Source organism: Dipodomys merriami, unplaced genomic scaffold (assembly GCF_024711535.1).
Source record: "Dipodomys merriami isolate MVZ:Mamm:240054 unplaced genomic scaffold, mDipMer1.0.p SCAF_1, whole genome shotgun sequence".
NCBI classification, from domain to species: Eukaryota; Metazoa; Chordata; class Mammalia; order Rodentia; family Heteromyidae; genus Dipodomys; species Dipodomys merriami.
In genome coordinates, this window is record NW_027202270.1 from 144,753,482 (window position 1) to 144,779,139 (window position 25,658).

The window sequence follows — 25,658 nt, forward strand, 5'->3', positions numbered from 1 at the left end:
AATAGAAAATTGCTTTAAGTTGATAGTTCTGTTGAAAACTGCCAAATAGTTGACATTTGAGCACAGCAAGATGATGGAGATCTGAAAGTATGAGTAATGGACTGGTCTTATATAAAGAGGCCAGATGGAAAAGTTAGGAAGAAGAAAGGCACTCTGGGTTAGTTGGGGATTACAGTGTTTGTGATGTGTAGCTAGTTTGGGGAAGTAGAAGATAAACTTACTTTAAGTAAGTGCAAGGTGACGATCGTTAATGCCTGCACTTGTTCTCTCATGTATCTTCTTAGTATTTTTAAATAAGAAAACTTGGAGTGAACAAATTTAACTCATTTTTTACCTTCAGTCCACTTAAAATCTTATTTAAAAATTTTTTTTGAATAGTAATTACAGTAATGTGGTGAGTGTTCTGGTAATTGAGATCGTGTTAGTACTGGAGTACTTGACCTGATATGTAGGAAAGACTTTCTGCAGGAAAGTTGCTTATAAGCTCAGATCTGAAGGTAATCAGTATTTGTTAATGTTTTCTGAGAGAAGTTTAAAATGACACTTAATCTTTTGAATATAGCTATCCTTTAGAGACAAATCCAAATGGGTTGTGGTGGCTTAACCCTGTAATGCTAGCTTCTTAGGAGGTGAGATTGGGAGGATTGCAGTTTGAGCCAGCCTGGGAAAACAGTTATCAGGGGTGTATCTTTAAAAAGAAAAAAAAAAGCCGGGCGCTGGTGGCTCACGCCTGTAATCCTAGCTACTCAGGAGGCTGAGATCTGAGGATCGCGGTTCAAAGCCAGCCCGGGCAGGAGAAACCGTGAGACTCCTATCTCCAATAAACCACCAGAAAACCGGAAGTGGCGCTGTAGCTCAAGTGGTAGAGCACTCGCCTTGAGCTGAAGAGCTGAGGGACAGCGCCCAGGCCCAGAGTTCAAGCCCCACGACCGACCAAAAAAAAAAAAAGAAAAAGAAAAAAAAAGCTGATCATGGTAACAGATGCCTGTCTTCCATCTGCATAAGAGGTGACAGTAGGAGGATCAAGTTTCAGGTTGTCTGGAGACCTTATCTCAAAAATAACTAAAGTGCTGGAGGTATGGCTCAAATGGTAGGGTACCATTTTAGCAAGTGCAAGGGTGCAAGTTCAAATCCCAGTACTACCAAAAAAAATAAGAGAAGGAAGGGGAGGAAAGGTTCCCACCTTTCTAGATCTGGACTCTGACTTGTTGTCCTCCCAGAAACCCCATCTGCTCATATCCTCTCAATGAGGACTAGGATTTCACCATAGGAATTTGAGTGGATACAGACATTCAACCATAGCAGTTTCTAAAGGGGTTTCATAATTTGACATTGTCTACAGTGGTTAGCCATTGAAGCCTTACTGTAAAATCATGCTTTCCTTAGATTAATGGAAGCATTACTTTAACTGAAATTTGTTGGGAATTTGATATGTAAACAGTAGCTTCTACTAATAGATTTAAAATGTTTCTTGAAATACAATAGAATTTTCTTTTTTGCCAGTCCTGAGGCTTGAACTCAGGGCATTGGCACTGTCCTTGAACTTCTTTTTTTTTTTTTTATTTTATTGTGGAAATACTGTACAGAGGGGTTACAATTACATGGGCAAGATCCTTGAACTTCTTTTGCTTAAGGCTAGCAATCTTCCACTTGAGCCACAGCACCACTTCTGGCTTTTTCTGTTTATGTGGTATTGAGGAATTGAACCTAGGACTTCACGCATGCTAGGCAAACACTCTGCCACTAAGCCACATTCCCAACCTAGGACTGATTTTGAAATCACTGCTTTTTGCAGTCAGTAGGCACATTTCAGTTACCACTTAAATAACACCAGTTTTCTAACAACATGGCTCACATTTTAACTCCTCCCACTTTAATTGTGTAATGTTATCTTAGAGTCAGTCTTTGGTTGGTCACTGCATGCCATCTGTGATTATTTACTACATACTTGTCAGTGATTTGCCACTGCATATCTGGTACACAGTTTACATTCAGCAGAGTGTATGCTTGCCTTACCTCCTTATCTCCCAGTGACAAACTCGTGTGTTATGTTATAAAAATGGATAATTAAAAGAGAACCATAAAGATAAAAGTGCAATAAAGTCAGCCAGGCATTGGTGGCTTGAGCCAGTGGCACACGCCTGTAATCTCTAGCTACTCAGGAGGCTAAGATCTGAGGATTGCTGTTTGAAGCCAGCTCCGGCAGAAAAGTCCTAATGAGACTCTTATCTCCAGTTAAGCACTCAAAAACCAGAAGTGATACTGTGGCTCAAATAGTAGAGTGCTAGCCTTGAGCAAAAGAACTCAGTGACAGGGACCAGGCCCTGAGTTCAAGCCCCATGATCCAAAAAAAAAAAAAAAAAGTACAATAAAGAAACATAATAGATGTAGTAATATGATGCAAATTATATGTAAATGGAGCCACAGAAGAAATAGTACATCCTTTATTTGTGATACTCTAGATATGCATGCAACCAAAGGAATTTAGTAAAGATAAATTTACTGACATATGGAGGGTGGTGTAGGAGGAAGATGTCCCAAAGGAATTGATGCCAGGAAAAACCCCACTCATTAAAGGAGAGCAATCAAATATTTCAGACATTGAAAGTACTCAGAATAGACACTGATCCAAAGTTAAAAAAAGAAAATATAAATTTTTTCCTATGTCAAAGCACAAGAGATGCTTGTTCTACATGTTAATTTGCTAGGAAAAAGCAGGCACTGTTTGAATGTATTTATTTGTTTGATTTGCATTGATGTTGATGAACTCAGGGTGTCTTGCTTTCTAGGCAGGTGCTTGAGACACAACTCCAGCCCTTTTTTGGTTTTAGCCCCTCACCCCTAGACAGGGCTCATTCTTAGACTGCTGTCATCCTGCCTGTGTCTGGGATGACAGGTATTTACAATCAATCCCAGTTTGTTTGTTTAGAGGTCTTAACTTTCTGGGTATGATGGTAGCTTTGTACCTCAGTCTTCCCAATTTCTGCTTCCTGAGTAGCTGAGATTACAGGTGTGTGCCACCATGTCTGGCCTCTGGAAATCAGTTAGTCTTTTTGTCCTCAAATTCAACATATCCCTGATTCTTTTTTCTCTTTAAAACAACTTTATCTTTATTAATGGATGAATGAATGAATTTGGATTGAAATCCTAACTCATGTCATGCTAACTTTTGTTACCTTAGGCCAAATTCTAGAATTTTGTTTCTCTCATTATAAACATTATAAAACAGGTATTATAAAAGTACTTATTCTTAGTGTGTTTTAAAAATTAAGTGAGTGAGTGCCAAGTGCTCAGGATGTATTAAATAAGTGAATTATAGTGTTGTGATTACTCAGTTATCAGCTTGGCTATTTCCCTTCTAGTTGTCCTTCCCCAGGTGCACTAAATGTCATTGAGACTTAGGATTCTAACTGAGCCATTGTTCTTGTATTTGTTGTCTTCCCAGCAGCTGCTGCCTAAGGTCAGGCTGTGCTTCTCAGAATAGTAAGGTTCCTGCTGCCAGACACTCATACAGATTTTATTCCATTCTCATGAGTCCTTTGTACGGCAGTCTCATGGAGAGTCGCTGTGTCTATAGGATAGTTTCTCTTTCTCTCCCTCCCCCCCCCCCTCTGGTGGGGGAAGGGTTGAACTCAGAACCTTCTGCTTGCTCAGCTGCTACTCTACCATCTGAGCCATGTCTCCAGCTCTCATTTTGCTGGTCCCTTTGGAGATGAAGTATCTCAGACTTTTCTGCCAACACTGGTTTCAACCTCAGTCCTCCAGATCTCAGCCTCCTGAGTAGCTACACTTATAGGCATGAGCTAGAATTCACATATCTTTTTTTTTTTTTAATGCTTGTATATAATGTGTTCCAATCAAGCCCCCAACCACTCCTTGGCCCTCCTTCTCCCCTGCCCACTTTACTAACACAATTTCAAGAGGTTTCATTGTTCTATTTCCTTACTTACCAACAATTTATTTTGACAGTATCCATCCTCTTTCATCCTGGTCAGCCCAGCCCCCTCTCAGTAATTCTTCCCCACCACCAACAGAGCTTTTCCTTATATCTTTCAACTCCCTATTGATGAACAACTTTCATTGAGGTTCTTTATGCTGCTTGTATATATAGTCCAGTGTATTTCAAAATCACTCGCTTTCTTTTTCCCTTTCCCTTTTTCAAAGTAGTCCCTTAATTAGATTCATATTCTGTGTTTGCCCATTTATATAATTAAGTATGCAGATATACTCTCTCTCTCTCTCTCTCTCTCACACACACATACACACACACACACACACACACACACACACTCACACACTCACACGAATATACATCTTTCAGGGGGTAGCTTCCACAAATGAGAAAATATAAAATATCTTGTTGGGTTTTTTTTAGCTTGTTTGGTCACATTCAATACATCCTCCAATTCTATCCATTTTCCTGCTAATGACATGATCCATTTTACGATTGAGTAATATTCCAAGTATACACATACCATATCATTTTATTTTTTCTGGTCAGATGTGGGACTTGAACTCAGGGCATGAGTACTGTCCCTGAGCTTTTTGGTTCAAGGCTAGTACTCTTCAACTTTGAGCCACAGCTCCACTTCTAGTTTTCTAATAGTTGGTTGGAGATAGTTGTCTCACTGGACATTTCTGCCTGGGCTGGCACACTAATTTCCATAGTGGATGCACTAGTGTACTGTCCCATCAACAGTGTTTAAGAGTTTCTCTCCTTGCCTCTGTCCTGTATACTAGCCAGTGTTTATTGTTGTTTGTTTTCTTAATGACTGATGTTCTGCTGGGATGATATGGAATCCTAGTGTGGTTTTGATTTACATTTCCTTTAGAACTAAGGATACTGAGCATTTCTTCATCTATCTATTAACCATTTGTATTTCTTCGTGAATTGTGATTCAGTTGGCTTGCTCATTTATGGTAGATTCTTTGTTCTTTTGTTTAATTTTTTGAGTTGTTTGTATAGTCTGGGTATTAATTTTATCTGTTGAACAGCTGAAGAAGATTTTCTCTCATTCCATGGGTTGTCTCTTGGTTCTGGTGACTGTTTCTTTTGCTTTTCAGAAACTTGTTAATTTGAGGTAGTCTCATTTGTCAATTCTTGCTCCCCTCCTCTGGGCAGCTGGTAGATTCCAATATCTTTTAAGACCTAGGTAAAATGTTGGCCCTTCCTCTCTCTGCCTTGTAACTGCACCACAAGTGCTGCCTCCTCCACAGAAGCCAAAGGCAACAGTGCCAACAGACCATGGGCTGAAACCTTCAAAATCACGAACCAGAACAAACCTTCCGTCCTTACAACTTGATTGTACCAAGTTATTTTATTGCAATGATGGAAAGCTAACACAGGGTAAGAAAAACTTCTCTAAGCAAATGCAAGATGGAGACTGGGCACCAGTGGCTCACATCGATAATCCTAGCTACTCAGGACGCTGAGGTCTGAGAATCATGGTTCCAAGCCAGTCTGGGTAGGAAAATCAGTGAGACTCTTAATCTACAACTAAAGACCAAAAAAGCCAGAAGTTGAGCTGTGGCTCAAGTGGTAGAGTGCTAGCCTTGAGCAAAGAAGCTCAAGGACAGAGTGCAGGCCCTGAGTTCAAGCCGCAGGACTGGCAACATTAAAAACAAGAATATGAAAGATAGAGTGGAATAGGATGTACAAGGCCACTGAGACAGAAAAGAACTTACTGAGGATCCAGGGTGTCTGGAGCAGAGGAACAGTAGCACAGAATGAACTTGGAGTTGACAGCCCTTGTCATGAGCCTCCATAGGCCATGATGAGGCATTTGGATTTGCTTTAAATGCACTTGGAAGCTGTTGAAAAGAATTTGGCCTTCACAGGAACTGGCATAAAAGTGCTGACCAAGTCACTCTGACTGTTGGGTAAAATGCTGTGGAACCAAGGCAGTTCAGGAGCTATTGCCATGGTCAGTACAGAGGCTGGCAGTGTGAGGATGTCAGTGGAACATGGTGGAAGAGAAGTTGAGGCAGCTTGTTGGTAAAAGTGGGGGAAATCTATGACCTAAGTTCCTGAGCAACTGGGCTGCTGTTTTATGCTGTTTAATAGCAGTGAGGGTGGGGGAAATTGCGTTAAGTTGTAGATATCTATTGTTATTTACTTCTGGAATCCACTTTCCTTTTAAAGTCATCATAATGTTTTTGATTGCTTCTGCTCTTTAAATAAAGGAATATTTAAGTATGTATTGATATCAGAAATCTTTCGGTACCTGTGATTTAACTTGTGCCAGTAGAAATAAGCTATACTGTAAAATACTAGACAGCTTGAGTCCTTTGATGCAGTCTTGCATTGCCAGGCACCAGTGGCTCACACCTGTAATCCTAGCATCTCAGGAAGATAAGATATAAGGAACAGGGTTCAAAGCCTGCCTAGGCAGGAAAGTCCATGAGATTCTTATCTCTAAAAAGCTGGAAGTAGAGTTGTGGCTCAACTAGAAGAATGCTAGCCTTCAGGGGGGAAAAAAAAAGTTCAGGAACAGTTCTCAGGCTTTGAGTTCAAACCCCAAGACCAGGGGGGGGGGGATGGGGGGGCGGGGAAGAACTCTTGCCTTGAGACACCCTTCTACTTTTCTCCCAGTGGTGGTGCAGTTAAATGTTTTTTGATTAGCAGTTGGCTCTTAAATTTACTTAGGCAGTTGCTTCTCAATTGGTGTATGATCACTTTTCTCAGGGTTTTTTGCTACTGGTAGATAGAATGGAATATAGTCTAGGGTATCCTAAGGAAAGCCACTTGTGGGACTTCTTGTGGAGATACTGTGTGAGTGGAGCTTTAACAAGAAAAACCAAAAATATTCCTTGAATCTGCCATCTCCTTTCTGTGCATATGGTATCCATCTCTCTGTGCCTTATTATAGAAAAGCTGCCTGTATTCCTCTTTATACTTCCTCACTGTGCAGCCATTGTGTTTCAGGTAGGCATTGTTCCTAGTCTCACATTCATTTTGGCATTCTGTGTTACTATACTATACTATACTATACTATACTATGGTTTTCTTTTTCTGGGCTTGGATTTTGATCTCGGGGCTCTGTTGGCTTGCTTTGCTGGCAGGAGCTCTACCATTTGAGCCACACCTATGTCCCAGCTTTTCATTGGTTATTTTGGAGATGGAGTCCCAAGGACTTTTCTGCTCCAGCTGGTCTGACTCCCATCTGATTAGCTAGGATTTTTTGGGGGGGGGGCGGGTCTGGTCGTGGGGCCTGAACTCTGGGCCTGGGCGCTGTCCCTCAGCTCTTCAGCTCAAGGCTAGCGCTCTACCACTTGAGCCACAGTGCCACTTCCAGCTTTTCTCTTTTTGCTTATGTGGTGCTGAGGAATTGAACCCAGGGCCTCGAGCATGCAAGGCAAGCGCTCTACCACTGAGCCACCTTCCCAGCCCCCCTGACTAGCTAGGATTACAGGCGTGATTCACTGGAGTGTGGTCTTTAGTGATTATTTTGAAACACAAGTCACCCCTGCTTAAAGCCCAATTAGTCTAATGCTAATATTCTATAGTAGTAATTACTTTATAAGTAATGTTGATGGGGTTGGTGTAGTAGGTGGAATCTTAAAAGAATGCCATCAAGGGACTGGGAAGGTAGAGTAGAAGGCTCAGTGGTAGAGTGCTTGCCTTGCATGCCTGAGGCCCTGGGTTCAATTCCTCAGCACCACTTAAGCAAAAAGAAAAAAATCCAGAAGTGGCGCTGTGGCTCAAGTGGTAGAGTGCTAGCCTTGAGCTGAAGAGCTGAGGGACAGCGCCCAGGCCCTGAGTTCAGGCCCCATGACCGGACCCCCTAAAAAAAATTAAAAAAGAAAAGAATGCCACCAAAACATCTACCATTTAACATGTCAAAAACTCCCACTCTTATCCTCTACTTTGCTGCCAGAATGCTTATTTTTCTGTTTCTGTTTTTTTTTTTTTGTCGGTCGTGGGCCTTGAACTCTGGGCCTGGCGCTGTCCCTCAGCTCTTCAGCTCAAGGCGAGCACTCTACCACTTGAGCTACAGCGCCACTTCCGGTTTTCTGGTGGTTTATTGGAGATAGGAGTCTCACGGTCTCTCCTGCCCGGGCTGGCTTTGAACCGTGATCCTCAGATCTCAGCCTCCTGAGTAGCTAGGATTACAGGCGTGAGCCACCAGCGCCCGGCCTCTGTTTCTGTTTCTTGACATTCGGGATAGCCTCTGTTTTTTTGTCATCTTAGTGCTGTTACCAGCCAGTCAGAGCCTCTTCCCTTCTGTGGTAAACACCACCCAAACCACCTGGTACATCTTGTCTAGCTTACTAGACAAGATGGTGGACACAGGTGCATTCGCTGCCCCTTTAATGAAAAACTTGAGGTAGAATAGATGAGAAGAGTCAGCTTTAAAGGGAAAGATCCTTTTGTGATTCATAAACGTGCTAACTGGGTTTTCCTCTCCCACAAGCTTTGCTAATACCTGGGCACATTACACATTTGCTGTGAGATGGACATCAGAAAAGTTTGTCTTTATGAGGACACGGTTTAATGCTTAATTAGTAGAAAGTTGCAATATTATTGTATCACTATCTGAGTAGGTCCAGAATGGCGTTGCTTATAGCAGGGAAAGTCTTATGTAAAACTCTAGAATCAGTATGGTGTTGGGAGTATTGAGGGCCATAGAGTCTCCATCAGGAACATACCTATGTTGTCATACAACCATGGAAGCAATTATAGCCAGCCAGTATCTGGACAGATACTCCATAAAACTCATCACTTATGGACACAAATTTGAATTTTGCAACCAGTTAAAAATATGAAAACCACCCTGAGGTAGAAGGCAGTTAATAGTTTGCCACCCCTCAGCTTACAGTAATGACATCCGTTGATGTAGTTTTTTTTTTTTTTTTTGGTCCGGTCGTGGGGCCTGAACTCTGGGCCTGGGCGCTGTCCCTCAGCTCTTCAGCTCAAGGCTAGCGCTCTACCACTTGAGCCACAGCACCACTTCCGGTTTTTTTCTTTTTGCTTATGTGGTGCTGAGGAATCGAACCCAGGGCCTCAGGCATGCAAGGCAAGCGCTCTACCACTGAGCCAACTTCCCAGCCCCCGTTGATGTAGTTTTGACTTGAGTATAATTTAGACTTGGAGTCCTTTTAGAATGTAGACTGTAACTTTTCTGGTTGGCGGCACGTTGCTTCTTTGTCAAAACTTATCTGTAACTTACGTTACTTAGCTCCTTATCAGAATTAGGTTTTTGCCTTTATGTTTAGATCTCTTGCTGGGCTGACCACATTGTTTTGAGTGTGTCCCTTGTTGTGACTTTACAGCATTGTTTCTGCCCCGCTACTGCTATAAAAGCAGCAGCACTTCTTCCAGGCCTTGAACCATCTGCTGAGCCTCACCCACCCCACAGTTATGGGAGGCAGATTCCTAATGTGTAGCAGATTTTTGTCCTCACTCACGGGCATTTCTGAGCTTGCTGTGTCTCATTACCGGAGCCCGTGTGTGCCAGAGAGGGAGAGCTAGCAACTGAACAGCCCCAAGAGCAACCTTTAACCTGCCTTCTCTTTGCTTCACAGGTCAGTTTTAAGACAAGTTCTATCTGGTTCCTCAGGACCAGCTTCATTTGTCTCCCAACAGTTAATGAACCCTTAAGTTACCTTTCTGCCTCCAGGGTTTCACTCCAGTGTTTCTCACACATGCTACAGATATCCAAGTTCTCATCTCAGTGTTGCCCTTTGGGGGAACCCAAATGATAAAACTTAGTATTTTGGGACCCAAACTGACATTTGCATGCATGCCAGTGTTGGAGCTTTTGTTTTGTTTTGTTTTTGTTTGTTTGTTTTTGTCGGTTATAGGGCTTGAACTCTGGGCCTGAGTGCTGTCTCTCAGCTCATCAGCTCAAGGCTAGCACTCTACCATTTGAGTCACAGTCAGTGTCTCTTCTGGTTTTCTGAGTGGCTTATTAGAAATAAGAGTCTCATGGGCTTTCCTGCCTGGCTGGCTTTGAACTGCAGTCCTCAGATCTCAGCCTCCTGAGTAGCTAGGATTACAGGTGTGAGCCACCCATGCTGGGCTGGAGCTTTAACTTAAAGTCTGGATGCTGTCCTTTAGTTTTTTCACTCAAGACTAGTACTCTGTCACTTGTATCACAGCTCCATTTCCAGTTTTTTGGTGGTTAATTGGAGATGAGGATCTCACAGACTTCCCTGACCAGGCCGCCTTTAAACCCAGATACTTATATCTCAGCCTTGGGAGTACTAGGAAGGTCCTGGGTCTTAAACTCTGGGCCTGAGCACTGTCCCTGAGCTCTAATTGCTAAAGGCTAGCACTATACCATTTGAACCACAGCGCCCCTTCCAGCTTTTTCTGTGATTAATTGGAGGTAAGAGTTTCATGGACTTTTCTGCCCTGGCTAGCTTTGAACCACAATCCACAGATCTCAGCCTCCTAAGTAGCTAGGATTAAAGGCATGAGCCATGCACGGGAGCACAGTTCAGATAGTTTTATTAGTATTACAGTTCTTTCCCTCCCTTTCAGCCTCTGGAAAATTAAGTAGTTTACTTAATGTTGATGTTGATACTAAAATTTGCATAAATGACTGGATGAAATGTAGGGAAGAAGATTGTAGTTAAGACAGGCAGAAATACTGAAATTTCAGTATGGTGTTATAATCACAAGTGATTACTTGTTAAAACACATTACGACTACTACTATTTTTATTTTTGTTGGTCGGGTACATCAGCTGATTCCATCATTTGGCTATTGTGAACAGGGCTGAAGTTAACAGGTATCTTTCTAATATTATGATAAAATATTTTTTCAATGCATAGGGAAATGAAAGTCTACTCATGATATGTTTCTTCCATGTGGTTTACTTTTAGCATACTCTCTTAGTTTAAGATACTGCCTGTGAACATTGCTGTTTCTAGGCTGCTCTTCTACACCTACAATGTTGGGGCTTGTTCATTTTGATTCTCAGTTTCCTGCACCAAAATATATATCTGCACCTTATATACCACAGCCTTTCTACCTGTTTGAGAATGCTTGAAAGCTGAGCTTTTACTCACCAATCCCTTTCTTTATTAATCCTCCTGTTCTAGCCCCAGGGTTCTATTTGTCTACCATCCTGAGTATTCACTCTGAGCTACCTTGTATACTTGCTATCTAAGGCAGACAAGGTTTTTTTCTCAGCACATTTACTGTGTGTTATTTATATTAAATACCTAGTTAAGTTTACTGTGTTTACATTAAATACCTAGTTTTCTATTCTTAAGTGTTTTGCTTCTTTATATTGTTTTCTTTCTGTAGATGTAAAAAAAGATTGGTCTGACCACGCTCTGTGGTGGGAAAAGAAGAAAACTTGGCTGCTTAAGACTCATTGGACATTGGATAAGTATGGCATCCAGGCAGACGCCAAGCTTCAGTTCACCCCACAGCACAAACTGCTCCGCCTGCAGCTTCCCAACATGAAGTATGTAAAGGTGAAAGTGAACTTCTCTGATAGAGTCTTCAAAGCTGTGTCAGACATCTGTAAGACCTTCAGTAAGTTTCGATTAATTCTTTATTAAACTCTACTTCATGTGATGTTACATATGACTGGTATCTGGTATTTAGCTCTTCTAAGGTGTGGGAATTGGGGTAACCTATGGTTTTTGTTTTTGTGTGCTCATACACCTATGGGGTAACCTATGGTTTTTGTTTTTGTGTGCTCATACTGGGTTTGAACTCAGGGGCTGGGCACTGTCCCCAAGCTTTTTGTTCAAGGCTAGCACTCTATCACTTGAGCCCCAACTCTACTTCTGGCTTTTGGTGGCTAATTGAAGATAAGAGTTGTGAACTTTCCTGCCCAGGCTGGCTTTAGACTGAGATACTCAGATCTCTGCCTTCTGAATAGCTAGGATTACAGGCGTAAGCCACTGGTGCCAGCTGGTATAAGTTATGTATTTTTATGTATTTTAAATTTTGATTTTAATATTTAAAGTTCTTAATGCTAATTTAAATAAATGTTGGATTCTGGTCTAGAATTGGCATATTTCTTGCTTTGTTCCTTCTGGTGATCTAGTTGCTTTTATGGGCAGGGGAAAGACATTTGCAGAGGGCGTTTCCTCCACGCAAGTCACTTTGATTGTAGTAATTCAGGCAGATAAGGTCAGGGAGTTTTTGGAGTTTTCCTCCACGCAAGTCACTTTGATTGTAGTAATTCAGGCAGATGAGGTCAGTTCCTTCAGTGAAGGCCTAACACTCTCCTGAGGAAATGACTCTTGAGTGTTGTCTTCCCTAACCCTTGTCCAACTTGAACACTCCTTACTCACTCTCTTTATACTGTCTGAAGTACCCAGTGGATTATTTTTGGCTGACCCAGTTATGTCAGATGACCAGAAGTCATCTGATCTTTCTCTAATCTACCATCAGAGACAGCATGAACCGCTGTCATTATCACTAGTATATACTTCTACTGTATTCTTTAAAAACAATCAATTCATGATGCATTTAGTGACTTTGTGTTTTGATTCCAAATAAAAGGGCTCTAGCCTTTTCATGTTGTGTTTTAAAATGATAACTAATAATTTAATAATAATGATAAATGATACTAATTATTAATGTATTATATAATATATTATTTATACTGGAGGGAGGAAGAGTGAACAAATTCAGTTACTGTATTCAGTGTACATTATGTAAAAATTGAACTGCATAACTTGCGGATAGGGTTCGGAGGAAGAAAGAGGAAGAGAACGAACAGTGTACTCAAAATTAAGCCTCTGTACAACTACTTTATAAAAATAATATAAAATAATCATGAATATATTATAAAATAATACATTGAATATAATATAAAATAATCGAGAATATAGACATAGTAAATTTCCCCTTCCTACAAGTAACTTTTTTCTTAAGTTTAGTGATTTTTTTCTAGTTTGTTCTTACATGCTGAATTTTTTCCATTAAAAGATCACTTTAGGGATTGGAGGCATGACTCAGTTGGTATACTAGTAGCCAATGAGTGAAAGCAGCTACTATCCAGTTTGAGTCCCCATCATGGACCTGCACCAAAAGAAAGAAAAGGATCACTTTATATGTTATTCATTTATTTATTTATTATTCTGGTCCTTGGGCTTGAACTCAGGAACTGACTCTGAGCTCTTTTGCTCATAGCTAGTGCTCTACCACTTGAACCACAGCTTCACTACTGGCTTTTTGGTGCTAAATTAGAAATAAGAGTCTCATGGACTTTTCTGCCTGGCTGTCTTCAAACCTTGATCCTCAGATCTCAGCCTCCTGAGCAGCTAGGAGATTACAGGAGTGAGCCACCGGTGCTCAGCTATTTTGTTTTGGTTTTGGTTTTTTTGTGTGCCAGTCCCAGGACTTGAACTCAGGGTCTGGAGCTATCCCTGATCTTTTCTGTTCAAGGCTAATACCCTACCATTGAGCTATAGCTCCACTTTTAGCTTTTTGGAGGTAAGAGTCTCTTGGACTTTCTTGGGCTGACATGGAACAGGCATCCTTAGATCTCAGCTTTCTGAGTAGCTAGCATTATAGGCATGAGCCATCTGTGTTCAGCATAGAACATAACAACCACTTCTTTTTATTATTTGTATTCTCAGTATAAAGCATAGCGATGACCATTAACTGAAGAATAAGAGAAAATTATTAAACATTGAGTCATTATATAAACAAATAAATGAGAATCACTTAACCCCATCACTGAGACTGTGTGGATGCCTATAATCTCCAGCTACTTAGACAATCGGGAAAACTGCAGCCTGAGCCAGCCCAGGCCCCACTGCTTCCCCTCATTCCCGCCCCCCTCCGCCTTGCAAAGTTCAGTAGACTTTTTTTTTTCATCTAAGCTACAGAGGAAAACATAAATAGGATTGTGATCCAAGCCAGCCCAGGCAAAAAGCACGATCTTATCTCAAAAATAACTAGTACTAAGAGATAGCAAAAAGAGAAGGAGGTAGAGCATCTGCCTAGCAAACAAAGCTCTGGGTTTAAAATTCCTCTACCACTCAAAAAAAAAAATCAAAACATGAAGGGCTTTTAAAAAAAAACAAAACACTTTTTTTTTTTGGTTGTGGGGCTTGAATTCTGGGTCTGGTCACTGACCCTGAGCTTTTCAGCTCAAAGCTAGTGCCTACCATTTGAGCCACAGTGCCACTTCCGGTTTTCTGGTAGTTAATTGGAGATAAGAGTCTCACGGACTTTCCTGCCTGGGCTGGCTTTGAACCAAGATCCTCAGATCTTAGCCACCTGAGTAGCTAGGATTACAGGCATGAGCCACCAGTGCGCAGCTTTTTTTTTTCTTTTTTTTTTTCTTTCTTTGTCAGTTGTGGAGTTTTGAACTCTGGGCCTGGGTGCGGTCCCTCAACTCTTCAGCTCAAGGCTCGCTCTCTACCATTTGAGCCACAGCACCACTTCAGGTTTTTTCTGTTTATGTGGTGCTGAGGAATCAAACCCAGGGCCTCATGCATGCAAGGCAAGCACTCTACCACTGAGCTACTTTCCCAGCCCACTTTTTTTCTTTTAATTTTTTTTTCTTTTCCTTTTTTTTTACTTCTTTTGTTTGATTTTGGTGGCACTAGGGCTTCAACTCAAGGCTTCATGTTGCTAGGCAAGTACTCTATCACTTTACTCTTATCCCCTAACCATTTTTTTTTTTTAAGTCTGCTTTAGACAAGATCTTGCATGTTTACTCCGCCCAACCTCTGTCTGCATTCCTCCCACCTCCACCTCTTGAGTAGCTGGCATTACAGGTTTACACTACCACACATGGCCTAGCTTTTTTACATTTTCATTTTATTTTTTTGTTGGTTGTAGGCCTTGAAAACAGAGCCTGGGCATTCTCAGCACCACATAAGCAGAAAAAGCCAGAAGTGGCGCTGTGGCTCAAGTGGTAGAGTGCTAGCCTTAAGCTGGGACAGTGCCCAGGCCCAGAGTTCAGGCCACATGACCAACAAAAAACAAAACAAAACAGCAAAAAGCCTGACTGGAAGCATGACTAAAATGGTAGAATGCCAGCCAAGAAAACAAGCCAGGTGAGCTTGAAACTTATTTCAAACCCAGCTACCAGTCTCATCTTCCACCCTCCAAAAGAAAAATAAAAAACACTGTTCACAAATAAAGCTGTATTAGATACTATTAGATATAGTCATGTTCATTTTCTTAGCTGTTGTCTTTGGTTGCTTTTCCAGAGTTGAACAGAGCTACAGATCCAAAATATTTGCTATCTGGCTTATAGAAGAAGTTCACCAACCCAAGTTTAGCAATTAGGAGATGCTCTTGTGGATTATTTTCTTTCCATCACTGGAAATTGAATACTGACGTGACTATGTATGCATATTCTCAGGAATGATTTTTCCTAATATTTTAAGTTAATTAATATTCAAGCAAACTAATCAAAAACATAAAATGAATTCACTTGAGTGCTAGTCACCATGGTTCAGTTAGTTGAACTCTCTTGGGTCCATTCTTGTGGCAGTTGCTTAATGTTAAGTGCAGCAGAATAAAAACAAAGGAAAGCTGACATTTCCAGTTACCAAATACATTGTTACTTGATAGCCTTTCTCAGTCATGGGAAGGGCATGCCAGCTATGGGAAAGGGACAGTGAAGCAAAGCTGGAAGAGTACTTTTTACTTAAAGGGAAATAATCTAGTTTTGCTAAAAAGCTTTGTGTGTGTGTGTGTGTGTGTGTGTGTGTGTGTTTGCGTGCACACATGTGCTAGTACTAGGGTTTGAACTCAGAGCCTAGTATGCTCCCTTGGCTTTTTCGCTCTGTACCACTTGAGCCACACCTTCACTGCCAGAAAGTTTTTATTAGTTAAAAATTAATTTTCTTTTAAATTTAACTCTTAGAAATGGTCTACAAAATGATTAAGTGAATTTTAGTTGCTTTTTTACTTTCTAATTGTGAAAGAGACACTGTTAGCAAAAAATTCTGATTTCTTTTATACAATGCATATTTAAACTAAATAGCTTTTTTTGGTCAGTCGTGGGGCCTGAACTCTGGGCCTGGGCGCTGCCTTCAGCTCTTCAGCCTAAGCTGAGCGTTCTACCACTTGAGCCACTGCACCACTTCCAGTTTTCTGGTGGTTTATTAGAGATAAGAGTCTCAAAGACTTTCCTGCCCAGGCTGGTTTTGAACTGCAATCCTCAGATCTCAGCCTCCTGAGTAGCTAGGATTACATACCTTATTGTTCCATCTTGGATCATGGACTACTTAGCTACAAGGGAAGCTGAGAGAACATAAATATCTAATGTTCACAGTTTCCTTATGCTACAAACAAGCAGAGGAGAAGAGAGTTAAGAACTAGTAAAGTCAGGGACTGGTAGCTCATGCCTGTAATTCTAGTTACTCAGGATGCTGAGATCTGAGAATCGAGATTTGAAGCCAGACCAGTCAGGAAAGTCCAAGAGACTCTTTATCTGCAATTAAACCTCCAGAAAATCAGAAGTAGCATTGTGGCTCAAAGTGATAGAGCACTAGCCTTGAGTGAAAAGTGATAGAGCACTAGCCTTGAGTGAAAAACCTCAGAGACAGCACTCACGCCTTCAGTTCAAGCCCCATAAGCAACAACAGCAACAACAAAATGGTGTGGTACATGCCTGTTTCCAGCTACTTGGGAGGCAAAACAGGAGGACCCTGAGTTTGAGGCTAGTCTGGACAAATTAAGTAGTGAGACCTTGTCTTATAAACAAAAGGCTGGGGCTGGGAAGGTGGCTCAGTGGTAGAGCGCTTGCCTTGCATGCCTGAGGCCCTGTGTTCGATTCCTCAGCACCACATAAGCAAAAAGAAAAAAGCCGGAAGTGGCACTGTGGCTCAAGTGGTAGAGTGCTAGCCTTGAGCTGAAGAGCTGAGGGACAGCGCCCAGGCTCAGAGTTCAGGCCCCACGACCGGACCCCCCAAAAAAAAAAAACAAAACAAAACAAAACAAAAAGGCTGGGGTATGTGGCTAAAGTGGTAGCGTGCTTACATAGCATTCACAAGGCCCAGAGTTCAATTCCCAGTACCAAAGGGGGAGAAAACTTTGACCAGTTAATCCATCAACAGGCCTGCTTGCATAGTCAGTAGAACTGAGCAAAAGTCACAGAAGTTGGGGATGGTGGGGGTGGGGGGAGGGAGGAGGGTAATACCTAAGACCTTGCATAAGTTGTATCCTTTAATTTTACTTAACTTTTCATCAGTTTTCTTAAGGCATTCTTTAAAATGAAATAACCTTGCTGTGTACCAGTGGCTAACACATATAATCCAAGCTACTCAGGAGCTGAAATTTGAGGATCATAGTTCGAAACAGTCTAAGCAGAAAAGTCTGTGAGTCTGTTATCTCTAATTAACCACCAGAAAACTGGAAATGGAGCTGCGGCTTAAGTGCCAGAGCACTAGCCCTGAACAAAAAATCTCAGTGAGAAAGAAAAGGAAGAAAGGAAGGGAAAGAGAGACTGAGAGAGGGAAGGAAAGGAAGGAAGAAGAGAAGAGAAGGGGAGGAAAGGAAAATCTTACCAGAAAAATTCAGTTCATTTTTACAGTCATGCACCAGGATGATGTGACATGTTTTATCACTCTGAAAAGTTCTCTTCAGTCCTCTTTACCCTTCTAGCCTCAGCAACCACCAATCTGCCTTTAACCAATATGATGTGGCCTTCTTAAAAATGTCACATAAATGGTATGGATCTACTAGCTTAACAGCAGCATGCTTTTTGGCCTTCATGTTATTTTACATACCAGTTCATTTACTGTATAGTATTCTCTTGTGTGCATAGACCTATTTTGTTTATTCACCAGTTGAAGGGCACATGGGTTTTCTCCAGTTTGGGCTATTATAAATAAAGTTCTGTGACCATCTACACATAAGCTTTGTGGGAATAAATTTTGCATTGAACAAATAGGTATGAGTAATAATTTGGGGTGAAATTTAACTTATGTTAAAATCAGATATGTTTTCCTGAATTCCAGGAAATGGAGATAAGGGTTATTTATGCTGTTGGTGGTAGTGATGGTGTTTGTGTGTATATGTGTGCATTTTTTGTTTGTTTTCTTTTTCTGCTTATTAGGGGATTTGGGCAAAGGGGGAATGTAGAAAGGGAGTGAGGAAGGTAAACAAGTGTGTTCATTCTATACTATGTGGAAAATGAATTATGCAACTTGTGAGCAGAGACAGAAGGGGAAAAACAGTCTAGGCACAGAAATTAGGCTCACCTAGGTATTTTTATTTAGTCTTTCAAGGTTGGAATTTAGGTATCAGCAGAATTGATGACTTCCTAAATTTCTGTCTTCTTTTTTTCCTCTTAGAAACCATTAGCAAAACAGGCACTGATGGTCCACACCTGTAATCCTAGCTACTCAGTAGTCTGAGATCTGAGGATCACAGTTCAAAGCCAGCCCAGGCAGGAAAGTCCACGGGACTCTAATCTCCAATTTATCACCAAAAAAATCTAGATGTGGAGAAGTGGCTCTAGTGGTGGAGTGCTAGCCCTGAGCTTAGAGATAGTACCCAGGCCCTGAGTTCATACCCCAGGACCAGCACCAAATAAACAAATCCTCAACAAAACTATTAGCAAAAAATAAGTTCTCTTCAAAGTTATCTGACCTCTCCTAACTTACCTCCTCGTTGCTCACCCTGCCCCCACTAGTATATTGAGTGTGCCAGGTCCTGGATTACTTTCCTAAAATCAGTTTATTACATTATTTCCACTGTAAAGTCTCTTCACAGCAATAACTAGAGTATTATTCCATTGTATACTGAAAGTGTAGAAATCTTAAGATATGTCTTTAGAAGTCTGCATACACCCGAGGAGGCCTTTTGAATGTCTAATCATCATTTGCTGTCCATCCCTATATTTAGTAGGGGCACTAGCTGTCATCTAAAGGGTGACAGAAGGTACAGTATTTAGGGATTGAGTAAACTTTCACATATTGTGATCTCAAAGATCTTTTCCCTGGGGCTATTCAGGTTTCTTTTTTTTCTGAAAGATCATAAAGATGAGTTATGTGTGTTGAGTCCAGTAATGGAGCAGGAATGGAATGTTTAGCAGACTGTTTTCCGTAGTCTATTTCAGTGCCTCTATGCATGATGTTTGGCCCAGTGAGTCAGTTGGGTGTCCCCATCAGTGTCTTCTACTTACATGTCTCCATACCGATGAGCCATTTCCTGTTGTTTCATCTGGCTTCTGGCTTCTGCCTTTCCTTTACATTTTTTTCTGACATTGCTTATCTGATGCTTTGTCTCCCACTTACACACACACACTTTAAAAAAAACATGCAGGCTTCTACTTCTTTCTGTGTATGTGACTTTGGGAGACTGGTGAAAATAATGCACAGGCTCATATTCTTATCCAGCCAGAAGCTTTCAGGGAAGATTTAAGGATGAAATAGGGTGAATCAAAGTACATTGTTTGTGTTTTTGAAAATACCAGGAAATGCCTTACTGAGTACAGTTAATATATACCAATTTAAAAGATAAAATGAAAGTAAAAACTAAAATGATTACTTTCCTAAGAGCTCTTCTTTGTCCTTCAGTTAGTCTGTCTAGACTAGATTAGTCTTCAGTTTATTTCTAGTAGCCACCATTACAAACAATACATCTTGTATACTAAGACAGGTACCAGTTTCTCTAGAAGTTAAATTTCTCCCAGGGTAATAAGCTTGACTTGACATTCTTAAATTACCCTCTGAAGTTGATGTGCCAGTTGATCATTTTACCAGTAATGTACGAATTCACATTTCTGTGTTTGCACATCCTTGATGTAGCTTGTTTTTTTAATCAATAAATTGGCACTTTGATCCTTTTTAAAAAAATTTTTATACCTCATATTTCTGTAGATCTGTATTTTGGTGTAAAGCTATACTATTCTCCAATCTCACTCTTATACTTGGGGTTTCGATTCCTAAATTCACAAGTTTCATTTCTTCTTGATATGAAGCATAATCACCAATGGTCATGTAAATGAAAAAGTATCTTATATGAATGGTATGGATGATTTTTTTGTTGTTGTTACTGAAATAAAATGAAAACCTATGACTACTCAGTTCCAGTATGGAACTTACTACCATTAGAGAATCAAGGTGTCATTTTTCTCCCCTTCTCTCAGCTACTATTCAGTAATGAGAAGTTGGATTCAATTACCTGTACAGCTTTTATAAAACAAGTTTCTGGGAGCTCTAAGCTACTGAGATTATGTGTGTAGGGACATGGGTGTTCCAAGTATGTATTTTAATGTATTATTATTGGCTTCACAAGCAGTTTTCACAGGCTCAACTAGTTAAGAACTACTTCATCTACTTATAACTGACTGAAAACTGAATTGACTATTCATTGTTATACTATAATAATAGCTTATCTGTGAGCTGGACAGGAAATGACTTAGGAACAAAAGTTTCAACATATAAATCATGTAGTGAAGTAATTCTCAAGCCCCGGGCAACATGCCAGAAACATTTGCTTGCTTTCACCTCTGCCACTGGACACAGACTGTGGGTGGTACAGTGGAAGTACCTCACATCACCCAAGTATGGTTCATTTTGTGCCTGCAGTACCTTTCAGATCTTTTATGATTTACTAGTACATGACTTACTTAGCCAGAAAGAATGAATGAATGGAGAGAGCGATGACCTGACCTCCTGGAATTTGCTAATGCCTCTTTTCTCCCAATATGGCCAGGGTAGCATTTAAAGCCAGGGAAGAGTATGCTAAGAATAAAAGTGCACTCATAAATCACTAGGTTAGTTGGTCAGACTTTGTCACTATGACAAAAGTACCTGAGAGAAATGGTTTAAAGTTTGGACTTAGTCCATCCTGGTGGGGAGAGCATAGTGGAGCTAGCACATCATGGAGGCCACGAATCAGAGAGACTGCTTGTGCTAGTCATCTTTCTCCTTCCCCCTAGATAAAGTTGGCTTTAAAAAAATATCTTCTGGGCTGGGAAGGTGGCTGAGTGGTAGAGTGCTTGCCTTGTATGCATGAGGCCCTGGATTCGATTCTTCAGTAGCACATTAGCAGAAAAAGCCTGAAGTAGTGCTGTGGCTCAAGTGGTAGAGCGCTAGCCTTGAGCTGAAGAGCTGAGGGACAGCGCTCAGGCCGATTTCAGGCCCCATGACAAAATAAAGACAGAAAGAAAGAAATATCTTCTGAGTTTCTGGATGTAAATTTATTGTAATTACCTATCGTGAAGCCCCTAAAAATTACGTTTGGGGATAAATGAGTTTGCATCCAGAGTATATAAGATTGAAGAAATTGCTGATTTTTAGTTGTGAAACCCTAGATGATAAATAGTTTGATGTGCTCATAACCTGACTTTGAGATTTTTTAATCACTTTGTACAAATACTTAATGAGAACAATAATAATTAAAATAAATAGATGAAACAGTCATGCCACATGCCAGTGGCTCACACCTGTAATCCTAGCTACTCAGGAGGCTGAGATCTGAGGATCATGGTTCAAAGCCAGCCTGGGCAAGAAAGTCTCTGAGACTCTATCTCCAATTAACCACCAAAATACCAGAAATGATGCTATGGCCTAAAATGGTACAGTGCTAGCCTTATGTGAAAAAGTTCAGGGACAGCTCCTAGACTCTGAGTTCAAGCCCCACAACCAACCAAAAACAAAAGAATTAAAAAAAAAAAAAAGGTTTGGTATGTTGGCACACACAAGTAGAGGCAGGAGGATTACAAATTTAGTAGCAAAACTCAAGGACAGTACCAAGGCCCTGAGTTCAAGCCCCATGACCTGCACAAAGAAAAAATACTAAAGAAATCCAGTATAGAGCCAGGCGCTCCTAGCTACTCAGGAGGCCAAGATCTGAGGATTGTGGTTGGAAGCCAGCTGAGGCAGAAAAGTCCCCATGAGACTCTTACCTCGAACCTACTGAAAAACTGGAAGTGGCACTGTGGCTCAACATGGTAGAGTGCTAACTTTGAGCAAAAAGAGCTCAGGGACAGCACTCGAGCCCTCAGTTCAAGCTCCACAACCAAGAGAGAGGGAGAGGGAGAGGAAGTCCAGTATAGTATGTAGTAGTTGCTGCCTTATATGTAAATTTTAAAAGTCTGATAAAAATTAAAAGAAATATTCATGACTAAGAACTCAGAAGTAGATAGATATCACTACTAGTTGAAGAAATGTAAAACAATGTAGGTAGGTGGGTGGGTGGATGGATGGATGGATGGATGGATGGATGGATGGATGGATGGATAGATAGATAGATAGATAGATAGATAGATAGATAGATAGATAGATAGATAGATAGATAGATAGATAGATAGATATAGATCGATCCCAGGTGCTAGTGGTTAGAATCCTAGCTACTCAAGAGGCTGTGATCCAGAGGATGGTGGCTGAAAGTCAGCCTGATCAAGAAAGTCCTCTAGCCTCCCATCTCCAGAATAACCAAGAAAAAGCAGGGTTAGAAGCATGGGTCAAGTAGAGTGCCAACTGAGGGAGCAAGACCAAGAGGAAAGGAGGAGGGAGAAAAGGAAGGAAGGAATTAAGTGAAGATTAAAACAAGATGTTTCCAAATAAGCACAAGATTTTTAAAAACACAAGTTCCTGTTTTGGTCCACTTTTGCCTTAAAAATTCCACAACCTTGAATGCAGTAATTTCACTGTAATAAATTTCAAAAAAAAATATGCTGTAGGAAAAATATACAGAAATGTTGGAAGATTTATAATGGGCACAGTATCATAAGAAGAGTAAGTTATGATAAATTTACACAGTAGAATATAATGCAGGTATTAAAATGATTGACTCATAAATTTTTGTTATTTTCATGGTTCTACTGTGATTGTTCCTTTACATTTGAGAAAAACATTACAATAGACATCATTTGTGCTTTTACTTTCCAAGGTTTTAGTTACATGTGGTCAGGCATGGTCCTAAGATACAAATAGAAAATTCCTAAAATATTATTCATTTTATTATTATTAATTTATTAGTTTTAAATGTGCCCCCTTTGGTGTGGTGAATTGATTTGTCAGGGAGTCTATGCAGTATATATGTACCCTGTTCCTCAGCCACTTAATGGTGTTGGTGGTATCAGATCAGCTACTATTTAAATAACTCCTTTTTTACTTCATAATGATCCTAAAAGGCAAGAGCAGTTTTGCTGGCCATTCTGACTTACCACTGAGAAGCCTGAATGTACTTCATCTCAATTCAATACAAAAATGGTGACTATTGTATTTTTTTTAAGGGGGAGAATATTGATAGTAGGGGCAGGAGGCTTATTCACATCACTCTGTGTGTGTGTGTGTGTGTGTGTGTGTGTGTGTGTGTGTGTGTGTGTGTGTGTGTGTAGAAGGCTTATTCACATCACTGTGTGTGTATGTGTGTGTGTGTAGGAGGCTTATTCACATCACTGTGTGTGTGTAGGAGGCTTATTCGTGTGTGTGTGTGTGTGTGTGTGTGTGTGTGTGTGTGTGTGTGTGTGTGTGTGTGTGTGTGTGTGTGTGTGTGTGTGTGTGTTGGACTCGGGGACTGGATGTTGTTCCTGAGCTGTTGAACTCAAGGCTAGCCTTTACCTCTTAAACCACAGTTCTCCTTCCAGCTTTTTGCTGGTTAATTGGGGATAAGAGTCTCACTGACTTTGCTGCCAGGGCTGGCTTTGAATCTCAATCCTAGATCTCAGCCCCTTGAGTAGCTAGGATTAAAAGCATGAGCCACCAGTGCCCAGCTGACTGTTAGTATCACTTTTATTAGTCTAATAAAATTATAATTGTTCTGTTAATTTCTTATTGTGGCTGATTTATAAGTTAACCCATAGCAGGTATGTAAGTATGTACAAGAAAAATAGTAACATGTCTAGGGTTCGGTATTGTCTGCCATTGCAAGCTTCCATTGGGGTTCTTGGAACATGTTCCCATGGATCAAGGGGAGACTCCCAGGATACCTATACTTACAAAGCAGTTGGTGTGTATTTAATTTTTACAGCAGCTCAGGCTGAGTACCTTACCTAGTCAGTCACACAGTAAATAAATACTTGGAGCTGGGATTAGAATACAGGGAGTTAGTATAAATGTGTCTTAAGTTTTACCTCTCAGCCATGAAGCAGTATGGTCAACCTTATTCTCAGGCTTCCTGAATTTTAACAGTGAGCCACATTTAGTAGATATTGTATATCCTGAAGCTATATAAACTTCAGGTATAAAGCTGTCATCCAGTAATTCAGCAGTCTGCATTTCAAGTCATGCAGTGATGTGTGCTGTCTTGTCTGTTCTCATATCCTGGTAGATTACAGACCTGGTCCCCCTGCTTTCTACTGTGCTTCTGTTTGTTTTGTTTGTTGTTCTTGTTCTTGTTGTTGTATTTTTGAGCTGTCTTCAGTTAAAAAATCAACTCAATTGTGATATAATGGACATACAGTAAACTAGCCATTTAAAGTGTACAATTTGAATTTCAGTAAATTCAATTATACCTGTCCAGTCACCACCACAATCAGCAAATAGAATTTCCTCAGCTTTGTCTTGCTGTCTGGTGCTAGAGATTGATTGACATTCTCTGAAATTTCATTAATGAAATTATATATTCTCTTTTTTCCAACTAGCTTCTTCCAATTAGTATGAGTTATTTAGATTTGTTTTATTGCATGTGTCAAAGGTGGGGTTTTATTGTTTTACTGATGAGTTTTATTCCTTGTAACTAGTCATTTTCATTGATACTACAAATGTCACATTTTTGTTTATCCATTTGTGTTATTAACTAAAGTTAAACCTGGAAAAGATTAGGTTATATGGTAGATGCCTGTTTACCTTTATAAGAAACCTCTGAACTCTCCTCATATTGTCTCATTTTGTATTCACACTGGTTGAATAGAGTTCCAGTTCCTCTTCCACATTCCCATCGTATCATGGCACCTAACACTGGGTTTTGCAAGTCTTTTAAACGCTGGCCAGTCTGATGGGAGTCTAGTGTGATCTTTGATGAAGTTGGTCTTATTGAGTTGTATGGGTTCTCCATTTATATTTGCAAATATTTTGGCCTAATATTTGATTGCTGCTTTATTTTCTTAATATTTTTCTAAGACAAAGCTGGCTAATTTTTTAATAAAGGAAAATTTTTCTTTTTTTTTTTTTTTTGGTTATCTAAGAAATCTGATTTTTTTTTCAATTTTATTGTTTTATTTGTTTATTATTTTATTGTTATATTTAGTCTAGCATCCAATTAGTATTCTTGCACACTGGGCTATAGAGTTTTTTTTTCTTTCTTTTTTTTTTTTGTCGGTTGTGGGGCCTGAACTTTCGGCCTGGATGCTGTCCCTCAGCTCTTCAGCTCAAGGCAAGCACTCTACCACTGGAGCCACAGCACCACTTCCGGCTTTTTCTGCTTATGTGGTGCTGAGGAATCGAACCCAGGGCCTCATGCATGCAAGGCGAGCGCTCTACCACTGAGCCACCTTCCCAGCCCCTACAGTTTTGTATTTTTTTTCTTTAAGGCCATATGTATCTCTCATTGTTGAGAAATGTTTGTTGAAAAGGTTTTTCTTTCTCCTTTAATTACTTGGCATCTTTGTGAAAAACTATTGACCAGTTCTTATAAGATCCATTTGGAGGCCCTTTTTTATTATTTGATTTATCTTCATGCACTAAATTTAGCCACTTTAGTGAGTGCCCTGGCACTAGTGTTACAGTTTTTATGTCTTAAAGTCGATTAGTGTAAGTCCTTCAACTTTGTTCTTTTTAAGTACTGCTTTAAATTTTCTAAGATGATTTTTATTTCCACA

General features: G+C 40.3%; 1 protein-coding gene across 5 annotated transcripts in view; it reads left to right on the top strand.

The window, feature by feature from the left end:
- Fermt2 (FERM domain containing kindlin 2) overlaps positions 1-25,658 on the top strand; it is a 73,947-nt gene that overhangs the window by 16,658 nt on the left and 31,631 nt on the right. For all 5 annotated transcript variants that reach the window (XM_070033171.1, XM_070033162.1, XM_070033191.1 and 2 more), the window contains exon 3: positions 11,258-11,491. In XM_070033171.1, the coding sequence (XP_069889272.1) occupies positions 11,258-11,491 (234 nt within the window). The remainder of the gene's footprint in view (positions 1-11,257; positions 11,492-25,658) is intronic.